General features: G+C 46.0%; 2 protein-coding genes across 5 annotated transcripts in view; one reads left to right on the top strand and one right to left on the bottom strand.

The window, feature by feature from the left end:
* The window catches only part of znf335 (zinc finger protein 335), a 43,131-nt gene extending 26,528 nt beyond the window's left edge, over window positions 1-16,603 (top strand). For 2 of the 4 annotated variants that reach the window (XM_031794752.1, XM_031794754.1), the window contains exons 25-35: window positions 564-706; window positions 1,922-2,064; window positions 2,304-2,596; window positions 5,835-5,978; window positions 7,063-7,168; window positions 8,412-10,305; window positions 13,772-14,083; window positions 14,298-14,427; window positions 14,542-14,651; window positions 14,836-14,882; window positions 15,419-16,603. In XM_031794752.1, coding sequence (XP_031650612.1) covers window positions 564-706; window positions 1,922-2,064; window positions 2,304-2,596; window positions 5,835-5,978; window positions 7,063-7,168; window positions 8,412-8,533 — 951 coding nt within the window. In that variant the 3' untranslated portion in view covers window positions 8,534-10,305; window positions 13,772-14,083; window positions 14,298-14,427; ... (1 more) ...; window positions 14,836-14,882; window positions 15,419-16,603. Of the gene's footprint in view, window positions 1-563; window positions 707-1,921; window positions 2,065-2,303; window positions 2,597-5,834; window positions 5,979-7,062; window positions 7,169-8,411; window positions 10,306-13,771; window positions 14,084-14,297; window positions 14,428-14,541; window positions 14,652-14,835; window positions 14,883-15,406 lie in introns of all 4 variants that reach the window. The other 2 variants (XM_031794753.1, XM_031794756.1) reach the window with 2 other exon arrangements.
* A 335-nt stretch (window positions 16,604-16,938) lies between these two features.
* LOC109908370 (pepsin A) lies at window positions 16,939-20,238 on the bottom strand. The gene is made up of 9 exons (XM_020507016.2): window positions 20,103-20,238; window positions 19,834-19,975; window positions 19,315-19,432; window positions 18,814-18,932; window positions 18,487-18,683; window positions 18,160-18,276; window positions 17,816-17,960; window positions 17,416-17,514; window positions 16,939-17,246 (listed from the first exon to the last, which is right to left on the bottom strand). The coding sequence occupies exons 1-9, from the start codon at window positions 20,159-20,161 to the stop codon at window positions 17,109-17,111; spliced, it is 1,134 nt and encodes a 377-aa protein (XP_020362605.1). The 5' UTR covers window positions 20,162-20,238; the 3' UTR covers window positions 16,939-17,108.
* Window positions 20,239-22,046: the final 1,808 nt, after the last annotated feature.

A 22,046-nucleotide genomic window follows, 5' to 3' on the forward strand; every position in this document is an offset into this window, starting at 1 on the left:
GGGGGGGGCTAGGAGATGGGGCACGGGGGGCGGCTAGGAGATGGGGCACGGGGGGCGGCTAGGAGATGGGGCACGGCTAGGAGATGGGGGGCGGCTAGGAGACGGGGCACAGGGGGGGCTAGGAGATGGGGCACGGGGGGCGGCTAGGAGATGGGGGAGGCTAGGAGATGGGGCACGGGGGGCGGCTAGGAGATGGGGGAGGCTAGGAGATGGGGCACGGGGGGCGGCTAGGAGACGGGGCACAGGGGGGTGGCTAGGAGATGGGGGGAGGCTAGGAGATGGGGCACGGGGGGCGGCTAGGAGATGGGGGGGGGTCTAGGAGATGGGGGGGCGGCTAGGAGATGGGGGGTGGCTAGGAGACTGGGCACGGGGGGCGGCTAGGAGATGGGGGATGGCTAGGAGATGGGGGATGGCTAGGAGATGGGGCACGAGGGAAGACTTTTGACAGTCACCACATAGATAGAGGTTGAATGTATCGTTTACAGCCTGTAAAGGCAGCGTTGACCTTCTCCTGAGCTACAACTACTTCCAAAGCATTTCCCATGTCCCATTCCTTTCCCCAGACCCACATGGTCATGCATGCCTACCTGAGACCTCACAAGTGTCCCAGCTGCAGCTTTGCCTCCAAGAACAAGAAGGATCTGAGGAGACACATGATGACGCATACCAACGAGAAGCCCTTCACCTGCCAGATCTGTGGACAGAGGTATGTACCCAAAGACAGTCAGATTGCAGATTTATCTTGTTCTATTAAGGATTATAGATACAGTGCACTGAAGCAATTCCCTACACAAAGGCATTGATTGGTGTAAACATAAGCTAAAGCAGTGATGACACTGGTGGAACTATGAGGTGTGCCCTGAGGAACTATGAGGTGTGCCCTGAGGAACTATGAGGTGTGCCCTGAGGAACTATGAGGTGTGCCCTGAGGAACTATGAGGTGTGCCCTGAGGAACTATGAGGTGTGCCCTGAGGAACTATGAGGTGTGCCCTGAGGAACTATGAGGTGTGCCCTGAGGAACTATGAGGTGTGCCCTGAGGAACTATGAGGTGTGCCCTGAGGAACTATGAGGTGTGCCCTGAGGAACTATGAGGTGTGCCCTGAGGAACTATGAGGTGTGCCCTGAGGAACTATGAGGTGTGCCCTGAGGAACTATGAGGTGTGCCCTGAGGAACTATGAGGTGTGCCCTGACACTTTCCCTAATCTGAACACGCACTTATAAATGGTTAACTTTTTATTTAGGAGAACCAGTGACCCTAGAAGGACAAATCCCTCCTAGAATAGCCAGGCACACGTGTGAGAGGCTGTTACATTTTGTATCATTTGAGGGGCGCGCATCACGAGTCAAGTAATTTTGTATAATTTTTACTTCGCCTGTAAGAACCATTAGCAAGTCTGATTTTAGGTTTAGCTGTGCCAGCCTAATCAAATAAATGTATCCATCACGGTGGGACCTTTTTACGAAGCAGAAAGCCGCTCGTCTCAAATCTTTGAAAAGTAAAGACCCATGCATATCAAGTTATTGTATTGCGTATTCGCCGGACGCTCTTAAAGGGGTACACACAAATTAATCATCATGAGTAAGGAGCTATAACAATAGTTCAAATCAACCCTACTTAATCTTTTATTATTTTATTTTTATTTTTTATTTTTACTAAGTTTGTACTGAAAAGTGATGATTTGCAGTATGGATCAGATGAGATGGAGGGCATGACAGTTGTGTCACAGTTCCAAAAGGTATGGGAACCACTGGGCAAGAGAAAGGTTCCCCCATCTTTCTTACACCAGTCCTTTCCTTAAATATATATATATATATTTTTTTATTAAATTCTTGAGGGGATGTGAAAAGTGCACACCTGGAGCAGAAGGGTAGAGAATGGTGACTCATGATTTAGTGAATATCCATGTTATTCTTTCAGGTTTAACCGTAACGGCCACCTCAAGTTCCATATGGAGCGACTCCACAGCCAGGACCCTCCGACAAAGAAGAGCCGCTCTGGAGCAGGCTCCCAGCAGACCATCATAGTTAACAGTGACGAGGAGGCTCTCGCCACGCTACAGTGTAAGGGAACCATACTTAAGAGCCTATACACTAGCACACATACCCAGATCATTTCACTGGTTGAATATGTCAATCTCCATCCATACCATCTGACATTCTGGTTGATATACTGTACACACACCCTAGGGCAATACACATAGCTCCCCCAAAGGTGGTTTGAAATGCTCACATTTTAATGTTATTGTATGGTAGCGATTAGCCTATTGTCTGACCTGGTCTTTGTCCCTGTGTGTCTCCAGCAGCTCTGCAGGCAGGACAGACTATCAGCCCAGAGCAGCTACAACAGGCCTTGGGTCAGGACCACATCATAGTGTCCCAGGAACAAGCCTTGGGTCAGGACCACATCATAATGTCCCAGGAACAAGGCCTGGGTCAGGACCACATCATCATGTCCCAGGAACAAACCTTGGGTCAGGACCACATCATAGTGTCCCAGGAACAAGGCCTGGAAGACCAAGAGGAGGCCACGTACATTCAGCAGATCACCACAGTGGACGGACAGACGTTACAGTACATGACAGGAGACAACCAGGTGACTGATGTACACTGTAGATCAGGGGTGTCAAACTGGGGGGGTGATGTACACTGTAGATCAGGGGTGTCAAACTGGGGGGGTGATGTACACTGTAGATCAGGGGTGTCAAACTGGGTGACTGATGTACACTGTAGATCAGGGGTGTCAAACTGGGTGACTGATGTACACTGTAAATCAGGGGTGTCAAACTGGGGGGGGTGATGTACACTGTAGATCAGGGGTGTCAAACTGGGGGGGTGATGTACACTGTAGATCAGGGGTGTCAACTACAATGAGCCCGTCCTCCTATACTTCTACCCACCAGCCTCCTCTGCTAGATACATACAGTAGATTCCTTTACAAATGGAGCTCGTTATGACTACTTACAGTGTATTCGGGAAGTATTCAGACCTCTTGACTTCTTCCACATTTTGTTACTTTACAGCCTTATTCTAAAATGGACCAAAACATTATAATTCCTCATCAATCTACTAGACACAATATGTCATAATGGCAAAGCGAAAACAGAAATACCTTACTTACATAAGTATTCAGAACCTTTGCTTGAAATTGAGCTCAGGTGCATCCTGTTTATTTATTATGGGGTATTGTGATGTCATTATGGGGTATTGTGGGGTCATTATGGGGTATCGTTTGTAGATTGACGAGGAATAATTATTTATTTAATCTATTTTAGAATCAGGCTGAAACGTAACAAAATGTGGAAAAGTCGAAGGGTCTGAATACTTTCCGAAGACACTGTAACAGTATGATACAGAGACGGGACAGACAGTGACAATCTAATTCTCCTCCTTCGCCCTCCCAGGTCTAAATCCCCTCCTTCGCCCTCCCAGGTCTAAATCCCCTCCTTCGCCCTCCCAGGTCTAGTTCTCCTCCTTCGCCCTCCCAGGTCTAGTTCTCCTCCTTCGCCCTCCCAGGTCTAGTTCTCCTCCTTCGCCCTCCCAGGTCTAGTTCTCCTCCTTCGCCCTCCCAGGTCTAGTTCTCCTCCTTCGCCCTCCCAGGTCTAGTTCTCCTCCTTCGCCCTCCCAGGTCGAGTTCTCCTCCTTCGCCCTCCCAGGTCTAGTTCTCCTCCTTCGCCCTCCCAGGTCTAGTTCTCCTCCTTCGCCCTCCCAGGTCTAGTTCTCCTCCTTCGCCCTCCCAGGTCTAGTTCTCCTCCTTCGCCCTCCCAGGTCTAGTTCTCCTCCTTCGCCCTCCCAGGTCTAGTTCTCCTCCTTCGCCCTCCCAGGTCTAGTTCTCCTCCTTCGCCCTCCCAGGTCTAGTTCTCCTCCTTCGCCCTCCCAGGTCTAGTTCTCCTCCTTCGCCCTCCCAGGTCTAGTTCTCCTCCTTCGCCCTCCCAGGTCTAGTTCTCCTCCTTCGCCCTCCCAGGTCTAGTTCTCCTCCTTCGCCCTCCCAGGTCTAGTTCTCCTCTTTCGCCCTCCTAGGTCTAAATCCCCTCTTTCGCCCTCCCAGGTCTAGTTCTCCTCTTTCGCCTCCCAGGTCTAGTTCTCCTCGCCCTCCAGGTCTAGTTCCCCTCCTTCGCCCTCCCAGGTCTAGTTCTCCTCCTACGCCCTCCCAGGTCGAGTTCTCTTCCTTCGCCCTCCCAGGTCGAGTTCTCTTCCTTCGCCCTCCCAGGTCGAGTTCTCTTCCTTCGCCCTCCCAGGTCGAGTTCTCTTCCTTCGCCCTCCCAGGTCGAGTTCTCTTCCTTCGCCCTCCCAGGTCGAGTTCTCTTCCTTCGCCCTCCCAGGTCGAGTTCTCTTCCTTCGCCCTCCCAGGTCGAGTTCTCTTCCTTCGCCCTCCCAGGTCGAGTTCTCTTCCTTCGCCCTCCCAGGTCGAGTTCTCTTCCTTCGCCCTCCCAGGTCGAGTTCTCTTCCTTCGCCCTCCCAGGTCGAGTTCTCTTCCTTCGCCCTCCCAGGTCGAGTTCTCTTCCTTCGCCCTCCCAGGTCGAGTTCTCTTCCTTCGCCCTCCCAGGTCGAGTTCTCTTCCTTCGCCCTCCCAGGTCGAGTTCTCTTCCTTCGCCCTCCCAGGTCGAGTTCTCTTCCTTCGCCCTCCCAGGTCGAGTTCTCTTCCTTCGCCCTCCCAGGTCGAGTTCTCTTCCTTCGCCCTCCCAGGTCGAGTTCTCTTCCTTCGCCCTCCCAGGTCGAGTTCTCTTCCTTCGCCCTCCCAGGTCGAGTTCTCCTCCTTCGCCCTCCCAGGTCTAGTTCTCCTCCTTCGCCCTCCCAGGTCTAGTTCTCCTCTTTCGCCCTCCCAGGTCTAAATCCCCTCTTTCGCCCTCCCAGGTCTAAATCCCCTCTTTCGCCCTCCCAGGTCTAGTTCCCCTCCTTCGCCTTCCCAGGTCTAGTTCCCCTCCTACGCCCTCCCAGGTCGAGTTCTCTTCCTTCGCCCTCCCAGGTCGAGTTCTCTTCCTTCGCCCTCCCAGGTCGAGTTCTCTTCCTTCGCCCTCCCAGGTCGAGTTCTCTTCCTTCGCCCTCCCAGGTCGAGTTCTCTTCCTTCGCCCTCCCAGGTCGAGTTCTCTTCCTTCGCCCTCCCAGGTCGAGTTCTCTTCCTTCGCCCTCCCAGGTCGAGTTCTCTTCCTTCGCCCTCCCAGGTCGAGTTCTCTTCCTTCGCCCTCCCAGGTCGAGTTCTCTTCCTTCGCCCTCCCAGGTCGAGTTCTCTTCCTTCGCCCTCCCAGGTCGAGTTCTCTTCCTTCGCCCTCCCAGGTCGAGTTCTCTTCCTTCGCCCTCCCAGGTCGAGTTCTCTTCCTTCGCCCTCCCAGGTCGAGTTCTCTTCCTTCGCCCTCCCAGGTCGAGTTCTCTTCCTTCGCCCTCCCAGGTCGAGTTCTCTTCCTTCGCCCTCCCAGGTCGAGTTCTCTTCCTTCGCCCTCCCAGGTCGAGTTCTCCTCCTTCGCCCTCCCAGGTCGAGTTCTCTTCCTTCGCCCTCCCAGGTCGAGTTCTCTTCCTTCGCCCTCCCAGGTCGAGTTCTCTTCCTTCGCCCTCCCAGGTCGAGTTCTCTTCCTTCGCCCTCCCAGGTCGAGTTCTCTTCCTTCGCCCTCCCAGGTCGAGTTCTCTTCCTTCGCCCTCCCAGGTCGAGTTCTCTTCCTTCGCCCTCCCAGGTCGAGTTCTCTTCCTTCGCCCTCCCAGGTCGAGTTCTCTTCCTTCGCCCTCCCAGGTCGAGTTCTCTTCCTTCGCCCTCCCAGGTCGAGTTCTCCTCCTTCGCCCTCCCAGGTCGAGTTCTCCTCCTTCGCCCTCCCAGGTCTAATCCTCCTCCTTCGCCCTTCCAGGTCCAGTATATCATCTCTCAGGATGGAGTCCAACACTTCCTACCTCAGGAGTACGTGGTGCTAGCAGACGGGAACCACATCCAGATGTCAGATGGCCAGATCATCCAGTATGAGCATGATGGTGCCTTCCTGCAGGAGCAACAGGTGAGGGAGAGAGGACCCCCAAAAACAAAATTACTCAATCCAGAATAAATATTTATTTTAGTATAATTATGTAATGGAAAGGTGCTATACAGTGCCTTCGGAAAGTATTCAGACCACTTGACCTTTTTCAAAATTTTGTGACGTTACAGCCTTATTCTAAAATGGATCTACACACAAAACCCCATAATGACAAAGTGAAAACAGGTTTTTAGAATTTTTTGCAAATGTATAATTTTTTAAAAACATATCTTATTTACATACGTATTCAGACCCGTTGCTATGAGACACGAAATTGAGCTCAGGTGCATCACGTTTCCTTTGATCCTCCTTGAGATGTTTCTACAACTTGATTGGTGTCCACCTGTGGTAAATTCAATTGATTGGACATGATTTGATTTCGAAAGGCACACACCTGTCTATATAAGGTCCCACAGTTGACAGTGCATGTCAGGGCAAAAACCAAGCCATGAGGTCGAAGGAATTGTCCGTAGAGCTCCGAGAAAGAAAGGATTGTGTCGAGGCACAGATCTGGGGAAGGGTACCAAAACATTTCTGCAGCATTGAAGGTCCCAAGAACACAGTGGCCTCCATCATTCTTAAATGGAGTTTGGAACCACCAAGACTCTTCCTACATTTGGCCGCCCAGCCAAACTGAGCAATCAGGGGAGAAGGGCCTTGGTCAGGTCAGGGAGGTGAGCAAGAACCTGATGGTCACTCTGACAGAACTCTAGAGTTCCTCTGTGGAGATGGGAGAACCTTCCAGAAGGACAACCATCTCTGCAGCACTCCACCAATCAGGCCTTTATGGTAGAGTGGCCAGACGGAAGCCACTCCTCAGTAAAAGGCACATGGCAACCCGCTTGGAGTTTACAAAAGGCACCTAAAGGATTCTCAGACCATGAGAAACAATATTCTCTCCTCTGATGAAAGCAAGATTGAACTTTACAATAAGTCTGTAAAGTAACATAATGTGGAAAACTCAAGGGGTCTGAATACTTTCTGAATGCACTGTATGTGCATTGCTTACTCTATTGTTTGAAAACCGTATGTTAGATTGTTAACTGTTTGTCAAACTGTCTTGCAGATTGCCCTGAGTCATGACGGACAGATCCAGTATCTTCCCATCAGTTCAGAACAACAGATGGTCAGTCCTGAGGACCTGGAGGTTGCTGAACACTCTGCTGTTACTGGTATGTTAACACACGGTCTGCTTCATACACGCTGTCTGCTTCATACACGCGGTCTGCTTCATACACGCGGTCTGCTTCATACACGCGGTCTGCTTCATACACGCGGTCTGCTTCATACACGCGGTCTGCTTCATACACGCGGTCTGCTTCATACACGCGGTCTGCTTCATACACGCGGTCTGCTTCATACATTTGACCAGGGTTCTCAACTCCTGCCAGCTACGGGATGTGCAGGCTTTCCTTCCAACCCTGTAGCAACACCTGGTTCAGTCCTTCCAACCCTGTAGCAACACCTGGTTCAGTCCTTCTAACCCTGTAGCAACACCTGGTTCAGTCCTTCCAACCCTGTAGCAACACCTGGTTCAGTCCTTCCAACCCTGTAGCAACACCTGGTTCAGTCCTTCCAACCCTGTAGCAACACCTGGTTCAGTCCTTCCAACCCTGTAGCAACACCTGGTTCAGTCCTTCCAACCCTGTAGCAACACCTGGTTCAGTCCTTCCAACCCTGTAGCAACACCTGGTTCAGTCCTTCCAACCCTGTAGCAACACCTGGTTCAGTCCTTCCAACCCTGTAGCAACACCTGGTTCAGTCCTTCCAACCCTGTAGCAACACCTGGTTCAGTCCTTGCAACCCTGTAGCAACACCTGGTTCAGTCCTTCCAACCCTGTAGCAACACCTGGTTCAGTCCTTCCAACCCTGTAGCAACACCTGGTTCAGTCCTTCCAACCCTGTAGCAACACCTGGTTCAGTCCTTCCAACCCTGTAGCAACACCTGGTTCAGTCCTTCCAACCCTGTAGCAACACCTGGTTCAGTCCTTCCAACCCTGTAGCAACAGGGTTGGAAGCGGTCTAAGACCGCTGGTGCAGCGGTCTAAGGCACTGCACCTCAGTGCTAAAAGCGTCACTACAGACCCTGGTTCGATCCCCTGCTGTATCACAACTGGCCGTGATCGGGAGTCCCATAGGGCGGCGCACAATTGGCCCAGCTTCATCCGGGTTAAGGGAAGGTTTGACCGGGGTAGGCCGTCACTGTAAAATAAGAATTTGTTCTTAACTGACGTGCCTAGTTAAATACAAATCCTCATGTTCTCTATACGTAACACCAGGATTTGTTGATTATTTGAATCAGTGGTTTTAGAGGGGACGGGCTGGAACAAAAGGGCTCAAGAACTGGAGGTTGAGAACCTTTTGAAGTGGTTGTTCTCTTGTCAGTTTATTAACACTACCTGCTCTCTGTTCCAGCGGTAGCAGATGCAGCCTTGCAACAGACCCAGACGGTCTATACAGAGGCCACACAAGAACAGCTGGAGCAGCTACAGCAGCAGGGAATCCAGTATGATGTCATCACCTTCACCGATGAGTAGAGACCCTCTGTTGGACGGATGGAAGTCGGGAGGGATGGCTCTCTGTGATTACGGACTTGTCTCCTAGTATGATGTCTACTATTGGCTGCCTGATGTCCGTATGTAGTGCAGGACTAGTACGGTGGAACCACGATGACCACGATGACCTCCAGCATGGTTCGACAGGACCGGCCCGAGTGAGACATCAGAGAATCAAAAAAATCATTGTGTAAAATCATCCAAAACAGCTACTCATTATGCGATCAAGATTGGCAAATCTTGGCAGGGTTTTGCCTAGGTCCATCCCCTAGAACACACTGCTCTACTCTCTAGGAGCTCTGCCATGCTTCAGATACCCATAACCCACTGCTCTACTCTCTAGGTGCTCTGCCGTGCTTCAGATACCCATAACCCACTGCTCTACTCTCTAGGAGCTCTGCCGTGCTTCAGATACCCAGAACCCACTGCTCTACTCTAGGAGCTCTGCCGTGCTTCAGATACCCAGAACCCACTGCTCTACTCTCTAGGAGCTCTGCCGTGCTTCAGAAACCCAGAACCCACTGCTCTACTCTCTAGGAGCTCAGATACCTGGGATGAAAGAAGCAGCCCTAGAGAGGATTCTAGTGTCTGGTAGATCTATCACTCATAGTGGGAGTGTTGAATAGATGAACTCTCACTGTTAAGTAGATCTATAAACAGAAGCTTTTGTAAATTCTAAATATTGTACCCGTCGCTTCTAAGTTAATCAATAGGGGCTGATGTACATTAAAGAACAAAGTTAGACACGGTTGGATGATCTAGACTGTCTGAAATGCCACCCTATTTCCTACATAGTGCACTACTTTTGACCAGGGCCCTTCAAAACTGGTGCACTAAATAGGGAATAGTTTGTATTTTGGTACGTAGGCGTACTCTGTAATTATTTAAGATCTGCGGTTTCCTCAACACCTGCTTTGACTTGCAAGACAATGTCACAAAAGAAGAAATTAAAATGGACTGTGTGAAGACTGCCTCTGGAGGATCGGAGGACTGTCAGACTACAGGGTTGATTGTGATTTGTGGTTTAAAAGGAGTGATTAATCATTCGGTCATTTGTACATAACTTTTTGCATATGAAGCATTATGTTCCATGATTTGCTTAAATGAAAATTGCTGAATAAGCTAAAAGCTGATGCCAAATAAATCACAACATTTACATATGAATCATTTTGCAGACGCTCTTATCCAGAGCGATTTAGAGGAGCAATTAGGGTTAAGTGCCTTGCTCAAGGGCACATCAACAGATTTTTCACCTAGTTAACGCAAAGATTCAAACCAGTTACCTTTTCGGTTTCTGGCTCAGTGCTCTAATCGCTAGGCTAGCTGCCACATTACTACATTCTGTCAGATCTTTCACTTCCCTTATTGTGATTTTGTTTTCTTATGCTTTCATTTTGACCAGATTAGAATGTTTTTGTCATAGAAAAACAAAATTGAGGTATTGTGATACTACTTGAAACTGTGATACCTGAGCTGGTACCATGACAACGGTACAACCAATCATCCTTCTACTCTAAGCCAATAATAAGTGTTCTGAAACTTGTAAATTACAAGTTAGAGAGACACCCCCCCCCCCCCCCCCCCAAATGAAGGAAGTGAATCACAAGGTTGGTCTCGGAACAATGCAGTAAAAGACCTGTCAACTCCAGTTGCCTTTTTTTGGTTGGTGACTAGGATGTGTGCGGACAGCTGCACAGCCTCAGTGAGTACTTGACTGAAGATGAAGATTCTCTTTCTCTTGATTCTTCTATTAGGTGAGATTTTATCCAGTTTTGTCTCATTTAAGTTTAAAGAATATATATGTATATATATAAAATTTGCGAGTCCCACATGAAAAAATAATCTAGTATACTGTAGTGTTTTTGCAGACTGTACTATACTGTAGTATTTACTGTAGTGTTTATTATCTTTGGCATTGAGGCTTTCTCCTTCAGGAATCCTACTGGAGAAATACTAAATCCTTGTTCACACTTCAGACCTTAATGCTCTAATCAGTTTTGTTTTTCAAAATCTATTTTGGACAACTGACTGTCCAAACAGCAAGTTACAAATGACCCAATTAGATGTGTGTGTTCAGACAGCAGTCATTTGCTGACACAGCTACGCTAGTTGTCATAGTAACGACAGGAAGTTTCACAGTTGCTTTGAATGTTCAAAATCATAGTGTAAAAACACTTTTTAAAGCCTCAACGGACGAAGATGATCCAACTTTCAAAACAAGTTCTTTTTGGTTATCCACAGCAGTTAACTAGCTAGTTAGGTACAGTGCATTCAAAAATAATTCACACCCTTTGACCTTTTCCACATTTTTGTTTTGTTACAGACTGAATTTAAAATGGACTCAATTGAGATTGTGTGTCACTGGCCTACATATTACCCCATAATGTCAGTGAATTATTTTTATTTTTTTAAATGTTTACAGATGAATTTAAAATGAAAAGCTGAAATGTCTTGAGTGAATAAGTATCCAACGCCTTTGTAATGGCATGGACTCACTCTGTGCAATAATAGTGTTTAACAGGATTTTTTTAATGGCTACCTCATGTCTGTAGCCCACACATACAATTAGCTCTAAGGTTCCTCAGTCGAGCAGTTCATTTCAAACACAGATTCAACCACAAAGTCCAGGGAGGTTTTCCAATGCCTCGCAAAGAAGGGCCCCTATTGGTAGATGGGTAAAAATAAAAAGCAGACATTGAATATCCCTTTGAGCATGGTGAAGTTATTTATTACACTTCAGGTGGTGTATCAATACACCCAGTCACTACAAAGATACAGGTGTCCTCCCTAACTCAGTTGCCGGAGAGGAAGGAAACCACTCAGGGATTTCACCATGAGGCCAGTGGTGACTTTAAAAAAGTTTATAGAGTTTAATGGCTTTGATATGACAACTGAGGATGGATCAACAACATTCTAGTTACTCCACAATATTAACCTAAATGACAGAGTGATAAGAAGGAAGTCTGTACAGAATACAAATATTCCAAAATAGGCATCCTGTTTGCAACAAGGCACTGAAGTAAAACTGCAAATGTGGCAAAGAAATTAACTTTGTCCTGAATACAAAGCTTTATGTTTGGGGCAAATCCATGGTGTTGGCTGCGTCATGTTATGGGTATGCTTGTCATCAGCAAGGACTAGGGAGTTTTTTAGGATAAAAATAAACGTAGAGCCAAGGACTGGCAACATCCTAGAGGAAAACCTGGTTCAGTCTGCTTTCCAACAGACATGGGAACAATTCACCTTTCAGCAGGATAATAACCTAAAACAGTTGTGATTTAAATCTGCTTGAATATCTGTGGCAAGCCTTTGAAATGGTTGCCTAGCAATGATCAACAACCAATTTGACAGAGCTTGAAGAATTTTGAACAGAATAATGGGCAAATATTCTACATTCTAGGTGTGCAAAGCTCTTAAAGACTTAACCAGAAAGACTCACAGCTGTAATCGCTGCCAAAGGTGATTCTAACATGTATTGACTCAGGTCTGAATACTTATGTAAATTCAATTTGTTTTTTATGTATGTGCAAAAAAAATCTAAAACAGCTTTTCACTTTTATTATGAGGTATTGCGTGTAGATGGGTGAGGGAAAAATCTATATTTAATCGGTTTTGAATTCATGGTGTTAAACAACAATGTGGAATAAGTCAAGGGTTATGACTCATTTCTGAAGGCACTGTAGGAAGGTGGCTTGAAATGGCTTTTTGGCTGTTCACAATGCAGGAAAAATAACAGATTTTAATCAGATATGCAACAAAAAAAACTTCAAACTGCCCATGGTAACGAGGCTTAAAAGAGCACATTTTCCATAACCTGTAGGTAGGACTGGGGTCTGAATGGATTCTTCTCTCTTTTCAATAAGCTGTAGACAACACAATATGTTCTATACTTGGCATGTAGGTCTCTCACTTATGGGTGGCACAAAATAAGATATGGGGAAAGGGCAGGGTGCATTCAGAAAGTATTCAGACCCCTTGACTTTTTCCACATTTTGTTACGTTACAGCCTTATTCTAAAAATGTATTAAATGTTTTTTCCTCATCAATCTACACAGAATAAAAAAACGGTTTATATTTTTTTTATTTGAGCTAATTTATTCAAATACCTTATTTACATAAGTAGTAAGATCCTTTGCTATGCAACTTGATCCTCCTTGAGATGTTTCTACAACTTGATTGGAGTCCACCTGTGGTAAATTCAATTGATTTGGACATGATTTGGAAAGGCACACACCTGTCTATATATATGGTCACACAGTTGACAGTGCATGTCAGAGCAAAAACCAAGCCATGAGGTTGAAGGAATTGTCCGTGGAGCTCCGAGACAGGATTGTGTTGAGGCACAGATCTGGGGAAGGGTACCAAAACATTTCTGCAGCATTGAAGGTCCCCAAGAACACAGTGGCCTTTATGGTAGAGTGGCCAGACGGAAGCCACTCTTCAGTAAAAGGAACATGGAGTTTGCCAAAAGGCACCAAAAGGATTCTCAGACCATGAGACACAAGATTATCTGATCTGATGAAACCAAGATTGAATTCTTTGGCCTGAATGCGAAACGTCACTTCTGGTGGAAACCAGAACAATACCATCACTACATTGAATCATGGTGGTGGCAGCATCATGCTGTGGGGATGCTTTTCAGTGGCAGGGACTGGAAGACTAGTCAGGGTAGAGGGAAAGATGAACGGAGCAATGTACAGAGAGATCCTTGATGAAAACCTGCTCCAGAGTGCTCAGGACTTCAGATTGGGGTGAAGGTTAACCTTCCAGCAGGACAACAACCCTAAACACACAGCCAAGACAACACAGGAGTGGCTTCAGGACAAGTCTCTGAATGTCCTCGAGTGGCCCAGCCAGAGCCCGGACTTGAACCTGATCGAACATGAAAATAGCTGTGCAGCGACACTCCCCATCCAACCTGACAGAGCTTGAGAGGATCTGCAGAGAAGAATGGGAGAAACTCCCCAAATACAGGTGTGCCAAGCTTGTAGTGTCATACCCAAGAAGACTCAATGCTGTAATCGCTGCTAAAGGGGCTTCAACAAAGTACTGAGAAAAGGATTTGAATACTTATGTAAATGTGATCGTTAAGTTTATTTACATTTTAATATATTTCTATAGTAAGTACTGTATAATATTATATAGTTAACTAGTATTTTTTTCTTGTGGGGGGGTGGGGAATCTGCTTGTTTGTAATTTCTTAGTGTGTTTGTTTGATAGATGTCCCTGAGATGGAAGCACAACAGAGGACGGTGGTGAATGGACAAGCGTTGCTGAGATTTGTCTTTCCTCCTTTCTACAACGGTTATGAGAAGTTCTGTTCTAAACTATATCCTTGGGGAGTTTCTGTTATTGTGAATACCAGAGGATATGTCAACGACTTCTACGAGGGAAGAGTATCCACAACCGAGTACAATGGTGGAATGGACGTTGTGATATGGAATTTAAAGCCAGTGGACACTGGCGACTACAGGTGTGCTATTGTCACCATTGGATGGAATCATATCTACAAAGACTATAACCTCCAGATTGGTAAGAATGATCATAAATAAATCATACCATATCTTATATGAAGTTTCATCTGGGGTTAGAAAGTTATTCTGTTGTATTCTAGGAACTGTGATATTGTAAACCAGTCAGTGTTGAAGACAAATAAATCTGTACAGGATGAGGAAGTCACCTTTTTTTTTAAACAACAACATAAATGTATTGAAATGAGTGTTTATTAAACTCAGTCTCTGTTTAGATAGTGGTCGACGTAGCGGTCCAGTATCCCCTCGACCTCCGGTCAGGTCAACCATCAGCCCCTTCATCTTCTCTTCCTCATCAGACACCTCTGGGCCTGTTTTCACCCTGGACCACAGTGACAGCCCCAGGTGCAATCTCTCCCTATAACACTGGTTCATTATTCCTCCTAGTTGATCATATTTCTGGGAGCGTTTTAATGCCTATGTTAATATGTTGTCATGTTTGTCTAATTCACCTGGTAGTGTTCCCTGGAGCTTTGGTTTACCACTAGCTGCAGGTCTTTGCATCGCTATGGTGATTGTGATCAGCTCAGTAGTCCTTGTTGTGGTTCATCACAAAATCATCACGAAAAGTAAGAGGACAAACCTTCAGTGTTTCATAGATGAATTGCTGTTCATGTTGAAATCATTTTTCAAATGCGTAGGCTATGACCTTTTTAGCAAGTAGCAATGATTTTTTTTTAAATAAAATAATATTTGTAGCACTGTGTCTGTTCTTTGTTTTTTAAATTGATGTAATAACCTTGTTCTTCGCAGAGAAATGTGGAGCAACTTCCAGTGACTCAGCTGCACACATCCTCTCAGTAAGTGCTAAAGGTGGACTTTGTCTCTGTGACTCAGTGTCAAATGTCTTTTGTCCCAGAAACAACAACCAAAGAATAATTATTGTGTTTGAACTTGACGTTGCCATTATATATTTCCCTGTTGTCTTCTGTAGTGTGCCCCGTACTGAACAGTCTACTTATAAATATGTATTGCTACTCATAACGTATACCTTAAAGTCCCAATGCTGACGTTTTTATCTCATCAAAACATATGTGCGTAAGAATTAGGTACCTTACTGTAATAGATTTTTTATTAAAAATGGGCAAAAATATATTTCTCAAGCAATAGGACTTTCTGGGAGTGTTCTCACTCCTGCCCATGCAAACCTGATGATTTTAGAAAGTCCTGTCCTGTGTAGAATGTATTTTCAACCAGCAACTATCAGGAAATGGCACTGATCACATGTGTTCTCACTTTCAGTGTTAGTTTCAGTGTTATTGCACAACAGCTGATGAAACTATGAAAAAACAGGAAAAACAGAATTTAAATATGTAATATGTAGGATGTCCTTCAGGAGGAGAGCAGTATTATCTACACCACAGTGGACTTCAAGCCTCATGAGAACCATACCACTGAGCTGTATGCTAACCTACAGACACTCCGCAGCCCCAGAAGCACCGACTCACACAGAGAGCCTGCTGGGACAGTGGTGTACTCCACACTGGCTAGCAACCAACGCTGAACCCGATTTATCTTTCTGATGATCCCAGAACTCCAATGTTTGAAAACCTGCATTGTATAACCTCAACCTGGTTTAGGGCTCTATTCAATCAGATCCACTTTAGTCGATGATTAAAGTGTTGTTTTTTTTTGCGGTATTGGAGGTGGAACTGCCTACAGGTTTATCAAATCCACAAGCGGCTCCGGGCATTATACCTAAAGGTGGACACTGCCATTGGCTGCACGGTGTCACAATAATAGAAAACCCATGCAGCTTTGTTTACAAGTTTGAACACTGCAATGTGAGATGTAATCTACACCTCGAATTAGGCTGATAATATTTTTTTTATTTGAGCGTCATTATTTCTGTTTATAAACTGGGTGGTTCGAGCCCTGAATGCTGATTGGCTGACAGCCGTGGTATATCAGACCGTATACCACGGGTATGACAAAACGTTTATTTTTACTCCTCTAATTACATTGGTAACCAGTTTATAATAGCAATAAGGCACCCTGGGGGTTTGTGATATATGGCCAATATACCATGGCTAAGGGCTGTGTCCAGGCACTCCGCGTTGTGTCGTGCTTAGAACAACCCTTAGCCGTGGTATATTGGCCATACGGGCCTTATTGCTTAAATAGCCTACATATTCTTGCTTTGAACTTCTAACAGGAGTGGGACGGGTGCGATCATTGTCACGCAGACACAAGAGCAGCTGCTCACCGATTTGACCGCTCAAACGCAGTTCCACCTCCGACACCGCCAAAACATCAGCTGTAGGGGTGTCGGCTATCGCCAGTTAACGCTTGATTTGCCATCGTGTTGATGTTGTGTTGATATCATGGGATGGTCAGTCGTTGCATCCACAGCTCTGTCTATTCATTTGAGAGTGGTTACATTTCTCTAGGCCCATCCCTCAGTTTTTTACCCAAACAGAGGTGGGGTGACCACTTTGTTTCAGATACAGATTCTAGCTTTAAGATTTATATCTATTTTGACTTATAAACCATAGAAATAATAAAGTATGAATCCGCTGCACCAGAATTTATTTTTGAGTTTGATATCAGACTGTCTTTCAACAAGCTGGTTCTATTGATGTGCTGAGATCGATACGGTATCTATCTGGACATCAGGTTATCTGGCATCCAATCACCATGTCTTTATCAGTTTCCTCTGGAGAAAACCCTTACAGGCGGAGCATACCCGAGTCCTATAAGAGATGGTTATCTATGGTTTCTGGGCCTACCTGCCTTCACCTTCACCATGTCCAGATCTATATTCTATATTATTCTACTATTTTTCTTACATTAAGATGTTCCACAAGAGGACCGTTTCACTTCAGGGAGAAAGAGCTACAGACAACCAAACACACATTTTAGCATTGGGAATATAGTGTTTTTTATTATTTGGCAACAGCACATTTCACAATCTACAACATTTCCCCAACTATGCCAATTCTAGTGCTACAATCACATATATAACATATTACCATTCATAACTGGAAGACTTAGATTCAATCCAGACTTATTTCACAGTAGATATCTTACGCGATCTGGGCCAGACCGACATTGTTGTTCTGTCTGTCAAAGATGGCATAGTACTGCCTGATGAAGACATCTCCAAGGATCCAGAGCTGCTGAGTTCCACCGTTACCAAAACCAGTCATGCAGCCGTTGGAGTTCTACAGAGAGAGAGAGAGAGAGGAGGAAAGTCAGGCATGCGACGACCTTTGCTTCTAGGATCTAAAGAAAGGTTAACCCTCAGATGTACATGTGTTCTGATGAAGGAGCTCTGAAACACATCAGGATTAAAGATCAGATGGGTCATTTAGGTTGCATTCAGGAGACTACCTGGGAGGTGTAGGCGGAGGCAGGGATAGTGAAGGCGTTTCCGTTGAGGGTGAAGGTCACCTCAGGCATGTTGGGGATGTTGTTGCAGTTCACGGTGGCCTAGGAGAGGAGTAATAACATGTTATAATTTATTCTGTGGTTAATCAAAGGGGAGGCGGTGATTGAGGGGAAAAACATCAAGAACAGATTTACACACGACCACGCCGGTCCCAACCCAAATAGTCTTAGCATGGTCGTTGCAACAATACGGTCGTTCCAACAACTAACAAGGCAGCTTGGTTTGGCTTGGTTCCGCTCAGTAGTGTGAAAAGCCTTAGTTGGATGTGTGCACGTGTGTGTGTGTGTGTGTGTGTGTGTGTGTGTGTGTGTGTGTGTGTGTGTGTGTGTGCGTGTAACTCACATCTCCATACTGGTCAGTAGTGGCTCCGACCCAGCTGTTCATGTTGTTGATGTCAGTGGTTGGCCCAACGATCTGGGAGGTGCCAGTATCTATGATAGCCTGACACCCACCATTGCAAGCCACTGTGTTGCCGTTGATGGTAACGCTGGAAGGACAAATACTAGCTGTTCTTCCTGTATTTGGTTGTATGTATATTTCTTGACGTTTTTTAGGTTTTTGTTGCGAGCAAATAAACTTGAAGTGCACAGCAACATTTAGTCAATGAATACTTATGTAAATGTCTAATATATATATATATATATAATGGAAAAGGATATAGGCTCTGTATGGACAAGTGTACCTACCTGTCCATGTTGATCTGCCAGTAGGTCTCGGAGGACAGGGGGATCCAGGTGATCTGTCCGGTGTAGTAGTTAGACTCAATGTCTCCGAAAGACACCACACTACCCTGTGCTGAGTTTCTATTGGAGGAGGAAAAAAGGTCAATAAGGTTGTTTAATCATCAACACATGTTGAAATAGATGTCACCTTTTCTTCAAAGACCATTTTAAAGCAGTTGTATAATTTTTATTAAATATTAATTCACTGGATACGTTCTTGCTTCATTAATATCACAGCTAAGAGAAAAGGCCACCTCCCATCCAGTTGTATTTCTACAGTTACTATGTTACCCGCTCAGGTAGACGGAGAAGAGGTTCTGGGAAACGAGGCCCTGACTCATCATGTTGTCAAAGACTGGTGTGGCCCCAGAGGCCGCCAGGTTGGGGAAAGCCAGGCCCAGGATACCGTCGGCAACCATGTTGGCCATGAAGGGAGCCTCGGTCTGACTGGCACCAAAGATCTGTTGAGTCACAGAGATACCGCCCACCTGGAAACACAACGGCAAGCGTCAGTCACTGGGCACCATAGAAATAGAATTACTAGAATAGGATGTACGGTATGTTGTAATTGAAAGTGTCAATTAAACATGTGTCACAGTAATGTCTACATTTATGTACCGAAACAGTGTCGTATGCCAGCCGCCCAGTCATGCTGCCAGTTCCGTACTGAATGGAAACAGGCTTGTTGGCCCACGTGAAGGTGCTGGACTGTGCAGGATTGAATTTGGCATGATTCTCTATTTAAAAACATGAACATGTTCATTACAGACCAAGTACATACTGTGCCGTTGCAAAACTGAACGTTAATTTATTCATTGGTAGTGATCTATTCGCTACCATCCACGCTCTTAAGGGGACGATATAAAAAAGAAATTGAAAATGCATTAATCCTATTCTATTGTTTAACTGTGTTGAGCCAACCCTCTTATGCTGTTAACCCTCAGCCCCTAACCTCAACCCCACAACCAAGTCTCCCATTCTCTGGCTAAGTACTCAATATGAAACTGTATTTTACAACTCTTGTCACAAGAGACTACTCAGAAACAATTTTGAAATATAGCTATTCTCCAATGCCCACGGTATTCTACAGTATTCTACAGACGCCTCTGGTATACTCACGGCAGGCCTGGCTGGAGCAGTAGACCGAGGGAACCCACAGGTTGGAGGAGCCAGTGTCAAAGATGACGTTGAAGGACTGGGGAGGGGTTCCAATGGAAATCACGCCGTAGTAGGACAACTGCAAGGAGACGGTGACAGGGTCACACAAGTGAACATTTCAGAGTCCTACAAAGAAACAGACATTTGTCTAACAACATAGCTAGTTACATGTCAAGAAGCATGGCTGGCTATATGCTCATCTGTAAACTCATAGTTAATCTGATTATGCCAGTGTACATTTAATTTAAACAAGAACACAAACTCTAGAGCCAATGGGTTCAAACTATGCAGTCACAATATCCAACATGTAAGGACATTTTTGAAACAATAATAATTTAGCCTATAGACTTGCCCGGTCCCAGGTCTGTTTGCACTGTATAGACAAATCCCATGGCCATTAGCTATAGAGCAAAAACAATTGTGGGACCAGTCACCAGGCTAATACATTATTTCACCACACTGCTTCTGTCTGTGCCTTACATCAGCGTCGTTGGTCATAGCCTCATCACCAGTCTGGTAGAACTTGGCCATAGGTTTGTAGGGGAACTTCAGCCTGGTCTCCTCCCATAGACCCTTCTCCATCAGGGTCTCTCTGGCAGTCTTCCCCTTGATCAGAGAGATCCTGAAAACACACAATCACAAATCCACTTTATTCACCACAATTACACGTACCAGGAAATGGACCTGGTGCCAGGTGCTGACAATAATAAACAGAATATGCAGACTGAGAAGAGAAGAACAGAACTTACTTGACATTACACTCGGACAGGGCCACTAAGGCACACAGGAGGACAGCCCAGTTCATCATGGTTGCTTCTGGTTCTTCTTGGACAGAGGGAGTGAAGTTAGAAGGAGGAGAACCCAGGCCTTATATACAGTCATCCTGGACACCAGGACCCAATCCCACAGCCAATCGACCATGTTAATGCCCTCCTTCAGCACACAATGTCAAAGCTATGGGTAATGTCCAAAAATGGCATGCTATCCCCTATATAGTGCACTACTTTTCAACAGGGCCCATATGCCTCTGGTCAGAAGTAGTGCACTATGTAGGGCACAGGGTGCCATTTTGAGCACTACGTGATAACACAACTCCAGATAAGAAGTGTGAAGTGGTGACAAATATAAAACGCCTATGTAGCAAAAGTAAATATGAGGAACAATGTTAAAGAACCGTCTGTCATCTAATCTAGAAAGCAAAATATATCTGGATACTAGTCTGTGCCACAGTGGGGTCAGTTCAGCTAAACCTAGAGTATGGGGGGGTCAGTTCAGATACACCTAGGGTATGGGGGGTCAGTTCAGATACACCTAGGGTATGGGGGGTCAGTTCAGATAAACCTAGAGTATGGGGGGTCAGTTCAGATACACCTAGGGTATGTCAGTTCAGATAAACCTAGGATATGGGGGGGACAGTTCAGATAAACCTAGGATATGGGGGGTCAGTTCAGATAAACCTAGGATATGGGGGGGACAGTTCAGATAAACCTAGGATATGGGGGGTCAGTTCAGATAAAACTAGGATATGGGGGGTCAGTTCAGATAAACCTAGGATATGGGAGGGTCAGTTCAGATGAACCTAGGGTATGGGGGGGGGTCAGTTCAGATAAACCTAGAGTACGGCAAAGTGGGGTCAGTTCAGATAAACCTAGGATATGGGGGGTCAGTTCAGATAAACAGGATATGGGGGGCTCAGTTCAGATAAACCTAGGATATGGGGGGGTCAGTTCAGATAAACCCAGAGTATGGGGGGTCAGTTCAGATAAACCTAGGATATGGGGGGGTCAGTTCAGATAAACCTAGGGTATGGGGGGGTCAGTTCAGATGAACAAGATATGGCAAAGTGGGGTCAGTTCAGATAAACCTAGAGTATGGGGTGGGGTCAGTTCAGATAAACCTAGGGTATGGGGGGGTCAGTTCAGATAAACCTAAAGTATGGGGGGGTCAGTTCAGATAAACCTAGGATATGGGGGGTCAGTTCAGATAAACCTAGGATATGGGGGGGTCAGTTCAGATAAACCTAGGGTATGGGGGGGTCAGTTCAGATAAACAGGATATGGCAATGTGGGGTCAGTTCAGATAAACCCAGAGTATGGGGGGTCAATTCAGATAAACCTAGAGTACGGCAAAGTGTGGTCAGTTCAGACAAACCTAGGATATGGGGGGTCAGCTCAGATAAACAGGATATGGCAAAGTGGGGTCAGTTCAGATAAACCTAGAGTATGGGGGGGTCAGTTCAGATAAACATAGGGTATGGGGGGGGTCAGTTCAGATAAACCTAGGATATGGGGGGGTCAGTTCAGATAGCCCTAAGATATGGAGGGGTCAGTTCAGATAAACCTAGAGTATGAGGGGGTCAGTTCAGATAAACCTAGGGTATGGGGGGGGGGGGGGGGGTCAGTTCAGAAAAACCTAGAGTATGGGCGGGTCAGTTCAGATAAACTTAGGGGATGGGGGGGGGGTCAGTTCAGATAAACCTAGAGTATGGGGGGGTCAGTTCAGATAAACTTAGGGTATGGGGGGGCAGTTCAGATAAACCTAGGATATGGGTGGGTCAGTTCAGATAAACCTAGGATATGGGGGGGTCAGTTCAGATAAACCTAGGGTATGGGGGGGTCAGCTCAGATAAACAGGATATGGCAAAGTGGGGTCAGTTCAGATAAACCTAGGGTATGGGGGGTCGATTCAGATAA

Source organism: Oncorhynchus kisutch, linkage group LG17 (genome assembly GCF_002021735.2).
Source record: "Oncorhynchus kisutch isolate 150728-3 linkage group LG17, Okis_V2, whole genome shotgun sequence".
Lineage (NCBI taxonomy): Eukaryota > Metazoa > Chordata > Actinopteri > Salmoniformes > Salmonidae > Oncorhynchus > Oncorhynchus kisutch.

Bases quoted from the DNA above. Each gene is read 5' to 3' on its own strand.
- LOC109908370 (XM_020507016.2), bottom strand. From the start codon at position 20,161: ATGATGAACTGGGCTGTCCTCCTGTGTGCCTTAGTGGCCCTGTCCGAG. The intron at 17,515-17,815 runs GTGAGTTACACG...CTCCTCTCCTAG, and splicing joins CTACTGACCAGTATGGAGAT to GCCACCGTGAACTGCAACAA. The intron at 17,247-17,415 runs GTAGTCTCCTGA...CTCTCTCTGTAG, and splicing joins CCTCCGCCTACACCTCCCAG to AACTCCAACGGCTGCATGAC.